The 19,743-nt window shown below is 36.5% G+C and overlaps 4 protein-coding genes across 9 annotated transcripts; 3 read left to right on the top strand and 1 right to left on the bottom strand.

The window, feature by feature from the left end:
- Positions 1 to 296: 296 nt before the first annotated feature.
- LOC103832331 (receptor-like serine/threonine-protein kinase At1g78530) lies at positions 297 to 1,917 on the top strand. The gene is made up of 5 exons (XM_009108314.3): positions 297 to 529; positions 595 to 942; positions 1,062 to 1,319; positions 1,405 to 1,538; positions 1,627 to 1,917. Exons 1-5 carry the CDS (start codon positions 394 to 396, stop codon positions 1,804 to 1,806), a joined length of 1,056 nt encoding a protein of 351 aa, XP_009106562.1. The 5' UTR covers positions 297 to 393; the 3' UTR covers positions 1,807 to 1,917.
- A 45-nt stretch (positions 1,918 to 1,962) lies between these two features.
- Positions 1,963 to 3,350, top strand: LOC103832330 (glucan endo-1,3-beta-glucosidase). Of its 2 annotated transcripts, XM_009108313.3 has the most exons (4): positions 1,963 to 2,641; positions 2,734 to 2,762; positions 2,841 to 3,078; positions 3,162 to 3,350. In XM_009108313.3, exons 1-4 carry the CDS (start codon positions 2,509 to 2,511, stop codon positions 3,191 to 3,193), a joined length of 432 nt encoding a protein of 143 aa, XP_009106561.2. In that variant the 5' UTR covers positions 1,963 to 2,508; the 3' UTR covers positions 3,194 to 3,350. The 2 variants fall into 2 exon arrangements, with proteins under 2 accessions (XP_009106561.2, XP_033130466.1); XM_033274575.1 differs by having other exon boundaries at positions 2,204 to 2,641; positions 2,841 to 3,350.
- Positions 3,351 to 3,568: 218 nt separating this feature from the next.
- On the top strand, positions 3,569 to 6,279 carry LOC103832329 (solanesyl diphosphate synthase 1, chloroplastic). The gene is made up of 6 exons (XM_009108312.3): positions 3,569 to 4,113; positions 4,271 to 4,401; positions 4,482 to 4,609; positions 4,688 to 4,791; positions 5,313 to 5,440; positions 5,509 to 6,279. Exons 1-6 carry the CDS (start codon positions 3,894 to 3,896, stop codon positions 6,055 to 6,057), a joined length of 1,260 nt encoding a protein of 419 aa, XP_009106560.1. The 5' UTR covers positions 3,569 to 3,893; the 3' UTR covers positions 6,058 to 6,279.
- On the bottom strand, positions 6,042 to 19,347 carry LOC103832328 (F-box protein At1g80960). 5 transcript variants are annotated; one of them, XM_009108311.3, is made up of 5 exons: positions 17,524 to 19,347; positions 16,229 to 16,425; positions 15,796 to 15,970; positions 15,530 to 15,703; positions 6,042 to 9,407 (listed from the first exon to the last, which is right to left on the bottom strand). In XM_009108311.3, exons 1-5 carry the CDS (start codon positions 17,761 to 17,763, stop codon positions 9,099 to 9,101), a joined length of 1,095 nt encoding a protein of 364 aa, XP_009106559.1. In that variant the 5' UTR covers positions 17,764 to 19,347; the 3' UTR covers positions 6,042 to 9,098. The 5 variants fall into 5 exon arrangements, with proteins under 5 accessions (XP_009106559.1, XP_009106557.1, XP_009106556.1 ...); XM_009108309.3 differs by having other exon boundaries at positions 15,796 to 16,425; positions 16,648 to 19,347; XM_009108308.3 differs by having other exon boundaries at positions 15,796 to 16,425.
- Between the last annotated feature and the right edge of the window lie 396 nt (positions 19,348 to 19,743).

The following is a 19,743-nucleotide window of genomic DNA, read 5'->3' as shown; positions in this document are numbered from 1 at the left end:
TCAACTTGATGTTAAACATTGCAATTTGCAATGATTTTACTGATCTTGTTTTAGATGCAGAGCACAAATTCAACGACAAAAGCTAGATAATAGCTGGTAACATACCAATTTTCATGAGTGCTTTTATCACTTTTTTTTTTTTTGCATAAAGTGTGTACATCACATTTAATGTTTTCAACAAAAGCGGATGTTCTTTAATAATAGAAACTCTGTTTTCATTTCATACGTAATAGTAACATTATGGATATAGTTCATATGTGGCGTGTTGAAATGTTGGTGAGGATAAAAAAAGTTGTAAACCTACTTTCTTTTCTTGTGTCCATCTCCATAACCAACTTCTTGTCTTGTCTTCTTTATCTTTTCTTCATTCAAAGGGGTTTGTGAATAGAAACAATGGCTAATGCAAAGGAAACAACTCTTTACATAACAATCTCTGTGGTTGCTTTTGTCACTGGTAAGATCATAATAGCTCTTCTTCTATACAAGAGATGGAAGAGAAAACATACAGTTCATGAAAATGGATTTCCAGGTAAAATCTAGCATTGATTATATATAAATGGTTTCTATAGTGTTTTGATTTATGTAATTTTTCAGTTAAAGGAGGAGGGAAGATGGTGATGTTTAGGTCACCATTACTAAACTCTGTTTCCTCGGACTTGTTTATGAAGAAGACACATAAGCTAAGTAACAAAGACATTCTTGGTTCTGGAGGATTTGGAACTGTTTACAGACTAACGATCAATGAGTCAACAGCTTTTGCTGTGAAGAGGCTAAACAGAGGAGACTCTGAGAGAGACGGAGGGTTTCATAGAGAGTTAGAATCAATGGCTGATATAAAACACAGAAACATTGTTACTCTCCATGGTTACTACACCTCTCCACACTTCAATCTCCTCATCTATGAGCTTATGCCTAATGGAAGCTTAGATTCTTTTCTACACGGTAAGTTGAAAATGAGGAGGATTAAACACAAAAACGTGTATTAAATCGGTTTCTTGAGTCACAAGTACACTTGTATCCTAGCTATTTCTTGAGCCACAAGGTTATTTTTCTATTTGCAGGAAAAAAATCTGGAGATGGTAAGGTTTTGGATTGGGCGGCTAGGTATAAAATAGCGGTTGGAGCGGCTAGAGGGATCTCTTACCTTCATCATGATTGCATCCCTCATATTATCCATAGAGATATCAAATCTAGTAATATACTTCTTGATCATAACATGGAAACTAGGGTTTCGGATTTCGGTTTAGCCACTTTGATGGAGCCAGACAAGACTCATGTCTCGACGTTTGTAGCTGGAACGTTTGGATACTTAGCTCCTGGTTTGTACAAGAACTTAGATTTGTTGAATTCAGATCCATAACAGAAACTTAGTATTGGTTTTGTTCATGTATGTTTCTAACACAGAGTATTTCGATACGGGTAAAGCTACAATGAAAGGAGATGTATATAGTTTTGGTGTTCTTCTTCTGGAGCTTTTGACCGGAAGAAGACCAACAGATGATGAGTTTTTTGAAGAAGGAACAAAGCTTGTTACGTGGGTAAGAAGTTATTCTTCTGTTTTCATTGTTTTAAAAGGTAAATTACTACTCTAGTTCGGTTCCTAAGGACGTCGTAATTTGTATGCAGGTAAAAGGAGTGGTGAGAGACCAAAGAGAAGAGGTGGTGATAGATAACAGGTTAAGAGGATCACCGGTTCAAGAGATGAACGATGTGTTTGGTATAGCGATGATGTGTCTAGAACCGGAACCGGACGTTAGACCGACCATGACCGAGGTCGTCAAATTGCTTGAATACATTAGCCTTTAGAAATGTTCTTTCTTCTGATTCCTCTCTGACCAAGCTCGTGAGTGTATGTTTTTAAGAAACTTGATTGAACCAATAATATTTCAGTACCAAAATAAAAGTTGCACTTCGAGATTCGCTTCTTTGATAAGTGGACTGGAAAGTTAAAACGTAATTTAAATATTACAAATCTATAATCTTTTTCCCGAGGAATAAAGGATTATAAACAAAAGCATGTATATTATACATACATCATCTAAGTATTATACTAAGATGCTCGTACAAAGTGAGCATTGGATCTAAACATTACCCTAATTTACAGCTCAGCTCACGTTTTGATGTCTCGTTATTTATTTTGGGGGTCTCTTTTATGTTATTCTCACACATTAAACCTTGTAGATGAAACTACTTGGATGCTATTTTTTTAATTTAAAGATAAAAAATTTGACAAAAAAGTTATATAGAAATTCAAGGATATCAAAATATTTCTAGTGTAATAACATATGGACATATCTTTTTTTGTGTGTTTTAAATGGCCAATTACAAAAGATTGAATATGATTCTTTAGGTTTAACTTTAAACCAAAACCGACATGATCTCTAACAATACGGTTTATACTGTCACTTTTGCTAAAACTCTTACTTTAATTGTAAGCAATTTGCTGGATTATTCACCTCAAAAGCGTGAAAGCATAAACTAAAAATCTCTTTCTTTAAAAGAAAATTCATGACTGATCACTCGCTCATCATTTATATACAAAAGATTTGTAGAAGAATTCTCACTCAGAAAAAAAAACCAAACAACATGGCTAAAGCATGGATGTGCCTTTGCTTCCTCATCTTCTTCTACCTCTCGTCAGGTACTCAACCATCTTAGTTTACTTACTGAATCTGACGTTACATGTCACTAGTTTTACTTAACAGTTTCATCTTGGTATTCTTTTCCTCACAGAAAGAAACTTTATCAAAGTCAACGCAGAGGTATATGCTTAGACTAGTTATCATTATAAGTTAAAACAATGTTTGTTCTTCTTACTCAAATGAGTTTTGTTGTAATAGACGAAGACATGGTGTGTGGCTAAACCATCTTCGGATCAAGCAGCACTTCTAGATAACATAAACTACGCATGTTCTCATGTGGATTGTCGCGTTCTTTCGAGTGGATGTCCATGTTACTCCCCCGGTAATCTCATAAACCATGCTTCTGTCGCCATGAATCTGTATTACCAAGCTAATGGAAGAAACTATTGGAACTGCAATTTCAAGAACTCTGGACTCATTGTCATAACTAATCCCAGTGAGCATTATCTTCCTCTTCTTCTCCTTTCTACAACAATTATCATATAAAAAAATATCAGGTTAAATTTTTCCTCATTACAGGCTATGGAAACTGCTACTATGATTACAAATGAGCAAAAACCATATGACTTCCTACGTCTTTGTTACAAGAAATCAAAGGAGCTTGTTTACGAGTTTTAATCTTAATATCCAGAGTTTAAATTTTTGATATTTCAAACTGTTAAATGTTTAGTTCTTGAAAGTTTATCAGAATGCCAGTACACTTAACCATAAGGTCAAGAAAGAGTTAAATGCAATTTTCAGAATTTTTTACTTGAAAAAAATATATACAAAAAGGACATATAATAATTTCAAAACTTAGGAGCCTGAAAACATGAATTAGTATTAACACAAGGACCTGAATGCTAAATAACCGGATAATAACACGTGGCGAGATCTCAGCTTCAGATAAGATAAGTGGAGACGATGAAGAACTCTGTTTTTAATGGTTTCCCTCTTCTCTTTCGCTTCTGGTACTGAACAAAAAACGAATACAATCGTCTCTTTCGCCCCCCTCTCACTTCCTCATGTGGGCTTGTCTCGTCCACTCGAATCTAATTAAAACCACCCCACTTGTTTTATTTTTTGAATATTAAATTTCGTATTTTTTATACTCTTTTTGTTGTAATTTTTCCATACACTCGAAATCTCTCGGCGGAGAAAAAAAAGAGTTAACCTTTATTGCCTCTTCATGTAAAAGCTTCAACCTTTACACAGGAGCTTCGATAATCTTAAGTCTTTAGAGCTTTACTTGATTCTGGGTTCTGTGAGAGAATGATGATGACATCTTGTCGGAATATTGACTTGGGTACTAGTGTTCTTGATCTGATCTCGTGTGGCTGTGGTCGTCGTCAGTTTCTATTAGGCAACTTTCCCAAGGCTGTTTGTACGGCGAGAAGCTACGGCGGTCGGAATCTGGTGTTTCTCCGGCGTGACGTGGGGAGGAGCTGCAAAGCTGTTCCGACAAAACCCAAAGAGATCTCTTTGGTCAACGGTATGATTTTTCTCGGATGTCTTAATCGGTTAATCATGTGATTGATAGTTTTGGTTTGAGTTGAATGATTGTTTTGTCTGAAGTTGAACTAAGTCATGTCCCTTTGTTCTTGTCTCAGTTCACTTATGCTTACATGTGAAATGATGATGTTTTGTAGGAATAGGTGAAGCCAAAACGGTGAGTTTTGATTTGAGGCAAGAGACCTCCTCAAAGCAGCCCATTTCGTTGGCGAATCTGTTTGAGGTTGTAGCTGATGATCTTCAGACGTTGAATGATAATCTTTTATCGGTTAGTATCTGAATAAAACTCTTTCTTCTTATTGTTCTTATTTGCACTGCTTGAGATTGAGTTGTTACTTTCTTTATTAGATTGTTGGTGCAGAGAATCCGGTTTTGATATCTGCAGCTGAGCAAATCTTCGGAGCTGGTGGTAAAAGGATGAGACCCGGTTTAGTGTTCCTTGTTTCACGAGCCACTGCAGAGCTAGCTGGCCTAAAGTAATAATATATACACTTGTTTTTGTGTTTCTTTGATCCAGAGAATCTAGATTGTTTTAAGCAATGTATTTGATGCAGGGAACTTACAACGGAACATAGGCGTTTAGGTGAGATCATTGAGATGATTCACACTGCAAGCTTGATACATGATGATGTGTTAGATGAGAGTGATATGCGCAGAGGTGAGTGAGTTTTCATTCATGTTTCATATGTTTTCTGGAACAATGTCTAGTTCAGTTGAATATCTCTGTTAGGGCTGGGATTTTGAACCGAACCAAACCCGCCGAACCGAACCAAAACTTTTGGTTAGGTTTTTAGAAGTTTGGTTCGATTCGGTAGTTTTTTTAAAGAAAAGTTCGTTTTTGAGTTCGGTGCGGCAATCAGTTAATTTGGTTTTCTTAAAAAAAAATTATAACCAAACCATACCAAGAACGGGAACCAAACTAACCAAATTTCGAACTAACCAAATTTCAAACCGAAATAACCAAATTTAACCCAAATTAATCGAATTTATCCGAAATTGTAACAAATAAACCAATATATAACCAAAAATCAAAAACTTGTAGGATTTTCAAAAACTAAACTAACCGAAATAAAATTCGGATTAATTCGGTAACATTTATGTTGAACTGAACTTACCAAAAACCGAACTACCCGAACCGAATTACCCGAAGCCACAGGCCTAATCTCTGTGTAATGACAGGTAAGGAAACAGTTCACGAGCTTTTTGGCACGAGAGTAGCTGTACTAGCTGGTGATTTCATGTTTGCTCAAGCATCATGGTACTTAGCCAACCTCGAGAACCTGGAAGTTATCAAGCTCATAAGTCAGGTACTCAACTACTCCACAATGTCACAGAGCTACGAAATCTCATTTCACTAACTTATCATTGTATCCAGGTGATCAAAGACTTTGCGAGCGGAGAGATAAAGCAAGCCTCGAGTCTGTTCGACTGTGACGTTACTCTAGAAGACTACTTGCTCAAGAGTTACTACAAGACAGCCTCGCTGGTGGCCGCAAGCACCAAAGGAGCTGCTATCTTCAGCAGAGTCGATACCGATGTGACAGAGCAGATGTACGAGTTCGGGAAGAATCTCGGCCTCTCTTTCCAAGTGGTCGACGACATTTTGGACTTCACTCAGTCGTCAGAGCAGCTAGGGAAGCCAGCAGGGAGTGATCTGGCTAAAGGTAACTTAACCGCGCCTGTGATTTTCGCGCTGGAGAAGGAGCCGAGGCTGAGAGAGATCATAGAGTCTGAGTTCTGCGAGGAGGGTTCTCTGGAAGAAGGGATTGAGTTGGTGAGAGAAGGCGGTGGAATCAGAAGAGCGCAAGAGTTGGCTAGGGAGAAAGCTGATGAAGCTTTGAAGAATCTGCAGTGTTTGCCTCAGAGTGGCTTCAGGTCGGCTCTAGAAGAAATGGTGATGTTTAATCTTGAAAGAATCGATTAGTTAGAAGACATGATTATTATAGTACAGTAAAGCAATACAGAGATTTGTATCACATTAAAATAGTATTTGGCTGCAATACAGAGGCTGTGTTGGCAGCAATTGTTACTTGAATTTCAAAAAGTAGTAACACACTTGGAATCCAACGAACCTCTTATTCTTCCTTGCTCATGATGTGCCATGTTGTATATGACTATGTGAACTCCAACCATACTTCTTTTTGAATATGATTTGCCAAAACTTATGTTTTTTATTTGATGTATGTTACAATAACCTTAGCAACATCTTCTTGTAAAAGGTTTTGGACTCAAAGAAACCATGATGCTTAAAGAATTTGATCGTCTCACCGATGATTTGAAACCCCATGGACCCTGGTGGTTACTTGCCAGTGTAGTTAGGATCAGGATTTGACCATTGGTACAAGAAAAAAAAAATCAAGAATTGTTTTAAAAGTAAATATAAATTATAGTTTAAAACTTTAAAATTTTAGATATATTACTAAATTTAGAGTAATTTTTAAAAAGACATCAAATATATATATATAGAGCTATAAAATTTTAAAATTATTTTGTTACATGCTAAATATAAACATAACCCTTAACTAATTTGAGACGGCGTTAACCTCAACTGTTAAACTTTGCTATAGCTTTAGTTAAGATTCTATAGATAAACCCCTAGCCATGGATTTTGTATTTGAATAGATTCTATGTATAGCATCTTAATACTTACTAGAGGAATTTTTTTTGGGTCAAAACTATAGAAAATTTTAAGAAAGAAATTCTTATAGATTTATTCCATCTATATAAAATTGAACATGTTACGTTTTTGATAATTCAATTAAATTAAATATAAACTAATATACTTCACTTAATAATTTAGAAAATATAATACTACTAATTCAATCAATTTATAAAACAGTAGTCAGGAAATATTTATAATTTGATCCAATCAAACTGTTATTATAAACAGATAGATTTATTAGTTTATAAATTAAGTTTTGTGGTTAAATCTAAAGTTGTTTAAGTTTTTGTGCATTTTCTGCTTAATGGGATGGGACCTTTTCAGAATCTATTGCTTTCCAATCTATTTTATTAAAAGAGAATCAGTTTTGAAAAATCTACTTATACAAGGTTAGTGCACTCTTTCATTTTTAGTCCAACCTATTATATATAACTAGATATTATAACTGAACTCCTATTATATAGCAACCAAATAATATTTTCCAACATTTAGAAATATATTGTAATCTCTCTTTTAATTCTAATATTTTTTTGGATCCACTTTTTTATCTACATATAATACCAAACGTAATTAACCTTTATAAGATCTACAACTTATAACATCTACCGTTAACTAACATGATATACCAATATCAACACTATTAACAAAACAAATTATATCAGACATTGTGGACAATATAGAAGGTTTCATATTATGTTATTAGATTATATATTTGGGACTGCAATACTAAATTAAAAAAATATGCTAAATAAATCTTAAGTTTTATCAACTCAATAAATAAAAATATTATAAAATGCACACCAAATATAATGAAAGAGAGTAAAGTTTAATATTTGGGTCTTCGGGCCGAGTTTGATCGATTCCTTTTATGTCCTAGACATTTAAACCAACTAGATATTTGAAAATTTCAGTTCGGATTCAGGTTGGTTCCGGACCGGTTCAGATTCGTAATTCAAATAACTATAATTTTTGGTTACACGATGGGACCGACCGATTTGAATATTTAAAACCCGAAAAGATTTGAAATACCCGAAAACACAAAAATACCTGAAACATGAATTTTTTTGAAAACTCAAACAAAATTCTTAAAAGTTCAAATAGTTTATATAACCCAAAACTTTACCCAAAATATGAACTAAAAACAGAAAATATCCAAAATTTTACTTGAATACCTGAAATATATAAGTAAATTTTGATAGCATCACCTTTTAACTTAAAATATCCATAATACCAATCTTAAATATCCAGATATGCCTAATATACACAAAATAATTGGGTACTTTGTTTAGCCGATCGAGTCTCAGATAAAACTCGGACCTAACCGAGACCCGCGGGTTTAAAAGTATACCCAATAAGTACTTTGTTTTAGAAATTGACCAAACTGAATATATATTTTTGGATCAGGTTTGGTTCAAATTTTTGGGTTCGGATAAAGTACATATGCCTAATAGAAATTTACATAAAAATATACATAGAGAATCTCAAATAAGCTAATTAAATCTAAATAAATATCCTTCTTTGATATAATACGACTCTGTAACGTAATAATGTAAAACAATCTCAAAATGATAATTCATATCAAATTGTGTTTTTTTTTTATAATCCAAAAACCCGCGCTTCAGAGCGCGGGTCAAAATCTAGTAAAATCTTTAAGATACATAACGTAAAAAGGGTAGAGACTTTAAGAAGCGTTTCAAAAAATGTGATAGATGAAATTGCTGGCTCAAGTCATGGGGAAGAGAGGCGTTACGAATTTTGGTTTTTCATGGGTCACTTTTTATTGATGTAATAAAAAGGTGACTTTTTATTTCTTAATAGTTCTATAGAAAATCAATTAACGAAAAGTTTGTAACGTTTTCTAAGCCGTGAGTGTGAGTAAATGACTTCTAACCAGATGAGGCTTTTTATGCTTTTTTATTTAATACATTAAAAATTAAAAAAAATGTAATGGAGCTATATATTCGATTTAGTATAGTGAAATACATGTAATATGTTATTTGTGGAACTTTCTTTACAGAAATTTACTATACTATTACCTACTCTTTGGCCCTTACGATTACTGAATAAGTTATATGTACCCTAACTTAACAAATTAACAAGCACATAGGTTTTGTCGACTCATGATAGATAATCCCTTTTGACTAAGCAATAAGATCAAATAAACTTCAAGTTAACTCAAATAACATCCCAAATATCTGAAACATAAAAAAAAAAAAAAGAGAAATACCAAAGCAATACTTGAAACGAGACTCGGAAGAGTTCTCTAGATATATAGCCAATGGCTAGATTCAAACAACAACTCATCAGAACATCACGATACGAAGGTTCTCGTGACCTTTTGGAAGCTCCTTCAGCCTGGCTATTGCCGCTTCAATCTCCAACTTGTTAGCTGGAGAAACCGTCGATGGTTTAATGATCATACACCTTGCTACCGTCCCTTGCATTATCATACGCGAGGCTAACGCAAACTCTTCATTTGAACCGCTAAAGTTAGACAACCATACAGTATATGCACGGAACTGAGCGCTGGGAAACGGTTTTGTATCTTCCCAAAACGCGTTCTGTGTATTTCCAATGGAAGACTCACTTTCTTTCCTAGCAGCATTGTTACTCTATATAAGCAAAAAATAAATAAATAAATATATGTATATATTGTTGAGATGAGCTAAGGAATATAAGGAGAGTTGTTCAGGGTTGAAGAGGTTGTGATGTGGAGAAGAGGAGAAGGATTGGCCTTAGGGAGAACCGTCCGTACCGGTCCGTACAGGTCCGTACCATGGCCGTACGGTCGTACAGACGGTATCGACCATGCGGTAAAGAAGAGTTACCGCGAGAAGAAGTTTACGGTCTGATCATGTTTTGCCTTGACCAAAGAAGGCATATGACCGTTTATGGATAGAGGAAGAGCGTCTCTACAGGCTGGCACAGGCTGAAAGGATAAGGTTCACTTTTAGCATAGTGACCACGCGTGTGGAGAGGCTCATTGGTCCGGTTCAAATTAAAGGCTCCCTTAGCCTTGACCTCACATGCTTAGTCTCTTCTTAAACCCTAGTGTCTCACTCCTATATATTGTAAACACTCTCTCATTAATGAATTTACGCGAGTTATGTTACTCTCTCTCTAGTCTCTCTCTTGTTCATCATGGATCATACTTAATCTCCCCATTTCTCTCACAATCTCTTCTAAACTTCTCTTAATCTCTTACCAAATCTCTCTTAATCTCTCAATACCTATTCTACTCTCTAAAATCATATGGTATCAGAGCCAGGTTGGCTTTGGTATTGAGAGATCCTTGTTCCTTTCTTTTCATTTGCGAGTTTGTCCTTGTGTGATAAAGAAGAGGAGATGGAGACGACCAACTTTAGCAAACTGGTGACGGTTCCGGTTGCACTGAAGGGAGGCTCGAACTACTTGATGTGGTCCCAGTTGGTGAGGACTACCATTGGAAGGCTAGGGCTGTGGAACCACATCACAGATGATGGTCCGGAGCCAGTGGCCAAAGAAGATGAAGAAGAAGGCGACGGGAAGACTCTTGCGGTAGCTGAAGCAAAGAGATGGGTCCAAGAGGATTTGATGGTGCTGTCTGTGCTCCATGCCTCCCTGGAGCTCCCCATACTTGAAGCTTACGTGCACTTTGAGACTCCTAAGCGCCTTTGGGACATGCTCCATAAGAGGTATGGAAACAAGTCCAACATAAGTCGGGTGTTTGATCTGAAGCAAACCATCAGTGTCTTGAGGCAAGATGGAGAAGATCTCACCAAGCACATGGGGAAGTTTGGAGCTTTGTGGTCCGAACTTGAGAGTCTTAGACCCAACACAACTGATGAGGAATCGCTCATTGAGAGGAGAGAGCAAGATCAGGTGTTTGGGCTATTGATGACTCTAGATGAAAGCTACCAGGATGTGATCAAGCATATCCTAAGATCACCTACTCTCCCATCCATGGAGGAGGTATGCGCACAACTTCAGAAGGATGAAGGCTCTCTTGGGTTGTTTGGAGGCAAGAAGGGAATGTCCACAGCTCATAAAGCAGAAGAGGCGCAAGCAAACAAGGCAGCGTACCGTGGAGATGGAAGGAAGTATGAGAAGTATGAGGGAAGCTGTGAGCATTGCAAGCGGCAAGGGCATAAGAAGAGTCAGTGCTGGATCCTACATCCACACCTCAGGCCTAGCAAGTTCAACAAGGATAGAGAAGCTAAGGCTCACCTTTCTGCTGAAGCAAGTGGTGCCGGCTCATCAGGGGCCAGTCCAAATGTCAAGGCGGGTGAAAGTGAAGGCAGAGCTCTAACTTCTCAGGAGGTGATCACCAAGGCTGACTTTGAGGCTTTCATCCGCGCCCTCAAGGAGTCTGGTAAAATGCTAGGCAACACTCTTGGATACTCATACTCTGCTCATACATTACCTAGTATCTCTGATAAACTGTTAGACATTTTTAAAATCTCATGTACTGCCACTGCTCACACTAGCATAACTGATAGATTGTTAGGAGTAGTTAAGAGCCTGAAAGCTGAAAATGAAACATCTAGAACCAATACTGCTAGGAGCTTGCATAAACCATTGATAATTGATTCTGGTGCATCTCATCACATGATTAGTGATAACAATCTGATAAAAGACATAGAACCTGCCCTTGGACATGTTATGATTGCAAATGGAGATAGAATTCCCATTAGGGGCATTGGTAAACTGAACTTGTTTAATAAGGATTCAAAAGCTTTTTACATGCCTGAGTTCACCTCTAATCTTTTATCAGTTAAGAAATGCACTACTGATCTTCAATGCAATGTTATTTTCAGTCCTAATGATGTTAAGTTTCAGGATATTAAGAGCAGTAAGTTGATTGGGCAAGGAGCAACCAAAGGGGATCTTTACATGATTGAAGACCTTGCACCTATTTCTAGTTCTTGTTTCTCGTTTAGTTCTGTTTCTTCCTTAAGTACTGATGCTCTGTGGCATGCTAGGCTAGGACATCCACATGTTAGGGCCTTAAGCATTATGTTACCAGGTGTCATGTTTAAAAATAATGATTGTGAGGCATGTATTTTGGGCAAACCTTGTAAGACTGTTTTTCAGAGATCATCTACTCTTTATGCAAACTGCTTTGATTTAATTCACTCTGATGTTTGGACGGCACCTTGCTTATCTAGGGATGATTACAAGTATTATGTCACATTCATTGATGAAAAATCCAAATACACCTGGTTAACATTGATTAAAACTAAAGATAGGGTCCTTGATGCATTTAAAAATTTTCAAGCCTATGTGACTAACCAATATCATGCCAAGATTAAGATTTTCAGGTCTGATAATGGTGGAGAGTATACTGGGCATGCATTTCGTGATCACCTTGCTCAACATAGGATTCTTCACCAGACTAGCTGCACATACACTCCACAGCAGAATGGAGTTGCGGAAAGGAAGAACAGACATCTCATGGAGGTGTCCCGGTCCATGATGTTCCACAAAGGGGTTCCCAAGAGGTATTGGAGTGATGCTGTGATGACTGCGTGCTACCTGATCAACAGGATACCAACCAGGATCTTGGCAGATCAATCTCCATTTGAGGTACTCAACAAGAGCAGGCCAGTCTTGGATCACCTAAGGATCTTTGGATGCGTGTGTTATGTTCTTGTACCAGGCGAGCAGAGAAACAAACTAGAAGCAAAGAGCACCAAGGCTATGATGATTGGGTATTCCACTTCACAGAAGGGATACAAATGCTATGATCCTACAGCTAGGAGAGTCCTAGTGTCAAGGGATGTCAGATTCATGGAAGACAAAGGATACTATGATGGGCAGACATGGGAAGACTTGGAGGATCTCTCCCAGCCATCAGAAAGAGCTGCCTGTTTGAGAAACATCCTAGAGGGGCTCGGAATTGGAGTGTCCCAGGATCAGAGTAGGCGTCCAGAACCTACTCCAGCTGCAGCAGAAGAACCATCCCACTTTGCACATGAGGGGGGAAGTGAATCAGTATATGAACTAGAGGACCAAGGCTTAGAAGAGGCCGGTGAGCTAGGAAACAGAGGAACTGATTCTCCTGTCCAAAGTGGAGAAGGATCAGAAAGGGGAGAACTGAATGAAGAAGATCAGAGACAAGGAGAGGCTAGAGCTGAAGCTGAAGAACAGACTGAAGCAGTGACTCCACAAGTAGAAGAAGAACAAGAGATGGCACAAGAAGGGCCAGTGTTGAGAAGGAGTACAAGGCTGAGAAAGGATCCTTCCAGTTGGGTAAACACGAGAGTGTACTACAATGCCCAAGCTGTGAAGCATCCTACTCAGGCCGTGTGTTCCTTTGCTCAATATCCAGAAGCACATTGTGCATTTATGGTAAACTTAGATAAGAATCACATTCCAAGAAGCTATGAAGAGGCAATGGAAGATAAGGAATGGAAGGAATCAGTAGGAGCTGAGGCAGGAGCTATGATAAAGAATGACACTTGGTATGAGAGTGAACTACCAAAAGGGAAGAAGGCTGTGTCTAGTAGATGGATCTTTACAGTCAAGTACAAGGCTGATGGGTCGATTGAGAGGAAGAAGACTAGACTGGTAGCAAGAGGGTTCACTCAGACTTATGGAGAAGACTACATTGATAAATTTGCTCCAGTTGCAAAGCTTCACACCATTCGAATAGTCCTATCAGTGGCTACTAACCTTGGGTGGGATCTTTGGCAGATGGATGTTAAGAATGCATTTCTCCAAGGAGAGTTAGAAGATGAAGTTTACATGCTACCACCTCCGGGCCTAGAAGGGATGGTGAAATCAGGGAATGTGCTGAGATTGAAGAAGGCCATCTATGGGTTAAAGCAATCACCAAGGGCATGGTATCACAAGCTGAGTACAACTCTAAATGGAAGAGGTTTCAGGAAATCAGAGCTTGATCACACTCTCTTCACTCTTACTACACCTGCAGGCATTGTTGTGCTTCTGGTATATGTGGATGACATAGTTATCACAGGCAGTGATAAGGTGGGAATCAAGGAGACCAAGGAGTTTCTGAAATCTGTGTTTGACATCAAAGACTTGGGAGAAATGAAGTACTTCCTTGGAATTGAGCTGTGCAGATCAGAAGAAGGGTTGTTCATCTCACAAAGGAAGTATATCTTGGATCTGTTGAAGGAGGCTGGTGCGTATGGAGGAAAGACAGCCAAGATGCCCATGGAGGATGGGTATAAAGCTCCACGTGAGGGGGAGCTAGAAGATAGTAAGATGTTTCATGATCCAAAGCTATACAGGAAGCTTGTGGGGAAGCTGATCTATCTAACCATCACTAGGCCAGACATCTGTTTTGCTGTGAACCAAGTGAGTCAGCATATGCAAGCTCCAAGAGAGCATCACTGGCGCATGGTAGAAAGAGTTCTTATGTATCTGAATGGAACTCAAGGGCTTGGTATATGGATGGGTTGTAACGGGAGTACTGAAGCAGTGGGATATTGTGATGCAGATTGGGCTGGAGACAGAACAGATAGAAGATCTACAACCGGCTATTGCACATTCATTGGTGGAAACATGGTTACTTGGAAGAGTAAGAAGCAGAAGGTGGTGTCATGCTCAAGTGCCGAGGCTGAGTATAGAGCAATGCTAAAGCTCACAAATGAGTTGGTATGGATTAAAGGAATCCTGAAGCACTTGGAGATTGAGCAAGCAACACCAATGACCATGCACTGTGACAATCAAGCAGCCATTCACATAGCCACAAACTCGGTGTTCCATGAAAGAACCAAGCATATTGAAGTGGACTGTCATAAAGTGAGGCAGATGATAGTCTTGGGAGTGATACTGCCGTGCTACACAAGGAGTGAGGATCAGTTGGCAGATGTATTCACTAAGGCGGCTAGGCAAAAGACAATGGAGTCAATTCACATAAGGTTGGGACTCCTTGATCTTTCGCCTAAGGGCTGATCTATACACTCTCCTGATCATGAGGTCCTTACTCTTTTTCCCTCATCAGAGTTTTGTCCCAATGGGTTTTCTTTGATGAGGTTTTTAATGAGGAGGAGCTCATGATCCTTCCAAGCTTGACTTGTTCCACATGGTCAAGCTTGAGGGGGAGTGTTGAGATGAGCTAAGGAATATAAGGAGAGTTGTTCAGGGTTGAAGAGGTTGTGATGTGGAGAAGAGGAGAAGGATTGGCCTTAGGGAGAACCGTCCGTACCGGTCCGTACAGGTCCGTACCATGGCCGTACGGCCGTACAGACGGTATCGACCATGCGGTAAAGAAGAGTTACCGCGAGAAGAAGTTTACGGTCTGATCATGTTTTGCCTTGACCAAAGAAGGCATATGACCGTTTATGGATAGAGGAAGAGCGTCTCTACAGGCTGGCACAGGCTGGAAGGATAAGGTTCACTTTTAGCATAGTGACCACGCGTGTGGAGAGGCTCATTGGTCCGGTTCAAATTAAAGGCTCCCTTAGCCTTGACCTCACATGCTTAGTCTCTTCTTAAACCCTAGTGTCTCACTCCTATATATTGTAAACACTCTCTCATTAATGAATTTACGCGAGTTATGTTACTCTCTCTCTAGTCTCTCTCTTGTTCATCATGGATCATACTTAATCTCCCCATTTCTCTCACAATCTCTTCTAAACTTCTCTTAATCTCTTACCAAATCTCTCTTAATCTCTCAATACCTATTCTACTCTCTAAAATCATATATATGTGTCACTCCTCTAGATATATAGTGGCTAATTCTATATATGATCATTTTCTAATTTGAAACATAGGATGAACATACCTTAAACAAAATCTCAACTTCTTGCATGTCTCCAGGCCATACAGCTAACACTTGTCTGAGTATCTCAACTTCTTTTGCATTAGTTAAGTCTACACTCACCGACATTGATGCAAACATTTTCATACAAACATTGGATCCGTTCATCATGATCTCATGTCCAATGCTTGCTTCCCCCTGACATTCATATATGTGTCAAAACTGTTAAGTATTGATACCATTTCTTTCTCTATCAAAATAGTACAATAGCATCCAAAAGAAATATATACCTGATAGGGGCATGATATATAATAGCTAGTGTGAGGAAAGAATTTTCCTGTAGCCCAATAGTTTCGATTAAAATGGAGTCTAGGGCTTGCAATGATGAAGTTCTCCATCTCACACGAGAGAGATCCAATGGAGATAATATCTAGGCTGGGTGAAGACACCTCAACGCCTTTTATCCTAGAACATGATAGATATAAGAACTTTAGGTTGTGGTTATCAATCTTCAGAATACCATCTTTTCTGTGGCAAGTGATCTCTAGTGCAAGCACTTGGAGAGAAGTGCAAGCCACAAGGACTGCATTAAAGACTTCAACCTCGGCAGAGATACCAATCAGTTTGAGATTCTTTAAATTCCAGCAAACCAAGAAAGCATGTGGAGCTTTTAAGTTGTACTGGCTTAGCGAGAGAGATGTGAGGCTTGGATGAGAAAATGACCTAGGAGGTAAGTCAAGTGTGACATTGGATCTGTTGTTTGATTTCGAACCGGGAGAAAAGTTTTCAAGTGTGAGATCCTTGATGTGTTTCACATTAACCAGTGACTGAATCCAAAACTCCAACATCCCGTTTTCACATTGGCGTGAGTCATGGTAGATTGTGCATCTTTCCAAATGGCCACAGTGATCCTGTATAACCTACAAAGCCAAAGAATTTAAGACATTTTTTAATTCAATATCTTACAATTATATTGCAATAAATTTAACAAGAAAAATAACTCTTTAAATCTCATGAACAATACACTAGTTACCCTATATATACTGGACTTTGCAGAAAAGGGATAAGTGATTGTATACTACTGTACTTTAAATCAGATTATGAATCCACAATTTTGAATTATGATAGATATTAGTGTATACCTTTCTGAATGCACGTATTACTTCTAGGTGTAAATGGCAATAGATCATGTTCTCTTAGGTTTACTATTCACTACAACACAAATGACTGGTGTGTCTCAAATATCTTGATCATATAATATAAAGAAAAAATATATTTTCAGTAAAAAAAAATTATGCTAATCTCTTATAAAACAATGAATTTCAAACAAAAAAATGTAATATATTGGGTATGCCTTTTTTTTATAATGCAAGTGTTTATTCTATATGAAAAAAGCAAGAGATCATGTCTTCCTAGATTTCATATTTATTACCATAAGAATTCAATAACATATCTTAGATCTCAAATCTATTGATATTTTTTTAGAGAAACATAAATCTATTGATCATATAATTCAAAAATTAAATATTACACCAGTCTAGATCTTTAGCAAAATCGCGAAATTTAAAATAAAACCCAATATATCTGATGTACCATTTTGAATGAAAAAAGGCAAGAGATCATTTTCATCTAGATTTACTATTCACTACAATAACAACTCACTGATCTGTAATCATCAATCTCAAATCTAACGATTGTAAATTTAAAATTTAAGACTTTCGCGCGAAAAACTGTTAACTTCAATCTTTCAGAAAAATTCAAAATAAAATCCCACCAAACTTATTTGATATCTACAATAAGTAGAACCTCTCTTTCTCAAGTGATGTTATTTGACCTAGAGATATGTATTCATAGGTTATAAAAATCAACAAACAAGATCATCTCATGGGTTATCTTAAGTGTTCATAATATAGTTAGCACCAACCAACCTAGTCCATCAATCTTAAAACCAGATCTATTCATGTAATTTTTCTTCTTCTAAAACTTATGAAGGAAAATATTAAGGAAAAGAAATAGACTTTTGTCACTGAATTAGCAGCTTGATGAAAAACACCCGGCAAAAGAGTTGTGGTTTTTTCGATCCTCCGCATGTCCAAACACAGACAAGACGTCTTCTTCCACACATTCCTCCATCTTTTCGATAGAATACTAGTTTTAATGACTTCTTCCGTCGATGATTTTGATAAGATCTCAAGCAAGAGATCGTTTGAGAGTTTACTAATATAATCATCAGTATTGATCACCTCGACATGCACCATTTCTCCTTATGTGGATGATATTGCTTTATCCATTGATTGGACCACTAAGAAGCGGCATAAGATGTACACAAAACAAAGAGAGACTGATTCTTTATTTAAGAGACTCCTAGAGCATTTTTTTATAGGTGACAAGAAATGTGATTTTTTCAACAAAATGTTAAAAAATGAGAAAAGAGAATAAAGGAGGAGAAACGTAACTTTCACACAATTTTAAGAAACAACTATGACATTTGTCATTCGCTGATTAGCATTATTGTTTATATTAAAATTTAATCACATATTAAAATTAATATAATTAATATAATTAATGATAAGAAACTCCAAATTTAGTGATGCTCTAACTATATAAAAGAAAAGAGAGATAAATATGTATGTTTGATGTAGTTAATGACAATGATATAATCATAAAACAGATTAATTAGAGACACACAAAAAAATCTAGCAGTGTTATTGTCCAGTAAAAATCCCATGATTCTTATCTTCTTATTGTTTTCATTTGCACAATATCTGCCATTTGAAATATGGAAATAAATAATTTTATCTTTTTTTTGGTATATTATGTACCCAAAAAGTATATTTGCAAAAAAATAAAAATTAGTTTCTTTAAAGTATATAGTATAAAATTATGTGAATGAAAAGTACTTTAGATGTTATACATATACACAATGAGAAAAATAAAACTTGGTTTGGAAATAAATCAAAGGATATACTAATTTTGACTATATATTCTAAGAGATGAATTTTTACTTTTAATAAAGTTCAACTAAATAAAAATACTCAACTCGGGTTTGCAATTTAAATGTCGCATAATCTCTTTAGGATAAGTTTTGCCAAAGAATGATCAAGTGATATATCTAATGTAAAAAAATGATAGACAGAATGATCAAGTGTGTAAAATTATAAAGCATTTAGTGTGTTTTGCCAAAGAATGATCAAGTGATAGAGAGAAGTTTAACGATGGTGCTTTAATGGGTTAACTAAACTGTCATCTTTATGTTTCCAATCATTTTCATAAACACATGAAGTTCACGCACGTACTCCATATTCAAACCTCTAAAATTACACATTCTTTTACAAATAAAAGAATGTTAAATCAATTCATCTCCAAAAACAGTTTTACAATAGATGTTGCTCTATTTTGAAATCTGTTATCTAAAACCAAATAAATTATGAAAGACAGACGAAATCAGCATATGCTTTGTGATTCAAACCACATCCTCATCGCACCCTCATACCTTACTAATTACACATTCACACTGACACAGTGTGTATACGAAATCAGCATATGCTGATTTATTTATGAAGCTTTTAGTCATACACTAGAGCATGTTGCATTTACGTTTTTCTCCAAATAGATTATAATGTTCTTTAGTGAAATTTCTTTTCTCACAAGATAAGTCTCAAGCTAAAACTCTTCATCACTTCAGTTGAGTCCATTCTTTGATATTTTTTTCAAATATCGGACATTATTTAGTTGAATTAAGGTCACTTCCTATTTAGCAATTGAAAAGTTTTAAGGCTGTTCAATTTTGCTAGCACTAAATTATTCATATTATCAGTGCCGGCTTAAGTGGGAATTAAACTGTGTGACCGTCTGAATCCAATCTGATATCTCTTATTTCTTGATAGTTAATAGTTTATTTTTAAAATATATGTAGTTTTACAAAAAATAATAATATAAAAGATATAAAAATATTTTATATGAATATTTTTTTCCTCACAAAATTTATTTTTAAAATATATATATATATATATATTTGTTAAAAAATTTTTATCAATATTAGTTATAAAATCCCGAAATTTCTTTTTTATCGTGGAATCTATAAATTTATTGAGCTGTCCTACATATTTTTTTTGGTATACATGCAACTTATAATTGTTCGTGGATATCACTATTGTTGCCTAATAAATATACTATATATAGTCAATTGGGGAATATGTTTTTTCAATTAAGGGATCTGTTTTACCCAAATCTTCTTG

Source organism: Brassica rapa, chromosome A07 (assembly GCF_000309985.2).
Source record: "Brassica rapa cultivar Chiifu-401-42 chromosome A07, CAAS_Brap_v3.01, whole genome shotgun sequence".
NCBI classification, from domain to species: domain Eukaryota; kingdom Viridiplantae; phylum Streptophyta; class Magnoliopsida; order Brassicales; family Brassicaceae; genus Brassica; species Brassica rapa.
The sequence above is the reverse complement of the archived record's forward strand: the minus strand, read 5'-3'. Positions and strand labels throughout refer to the sequence as shown.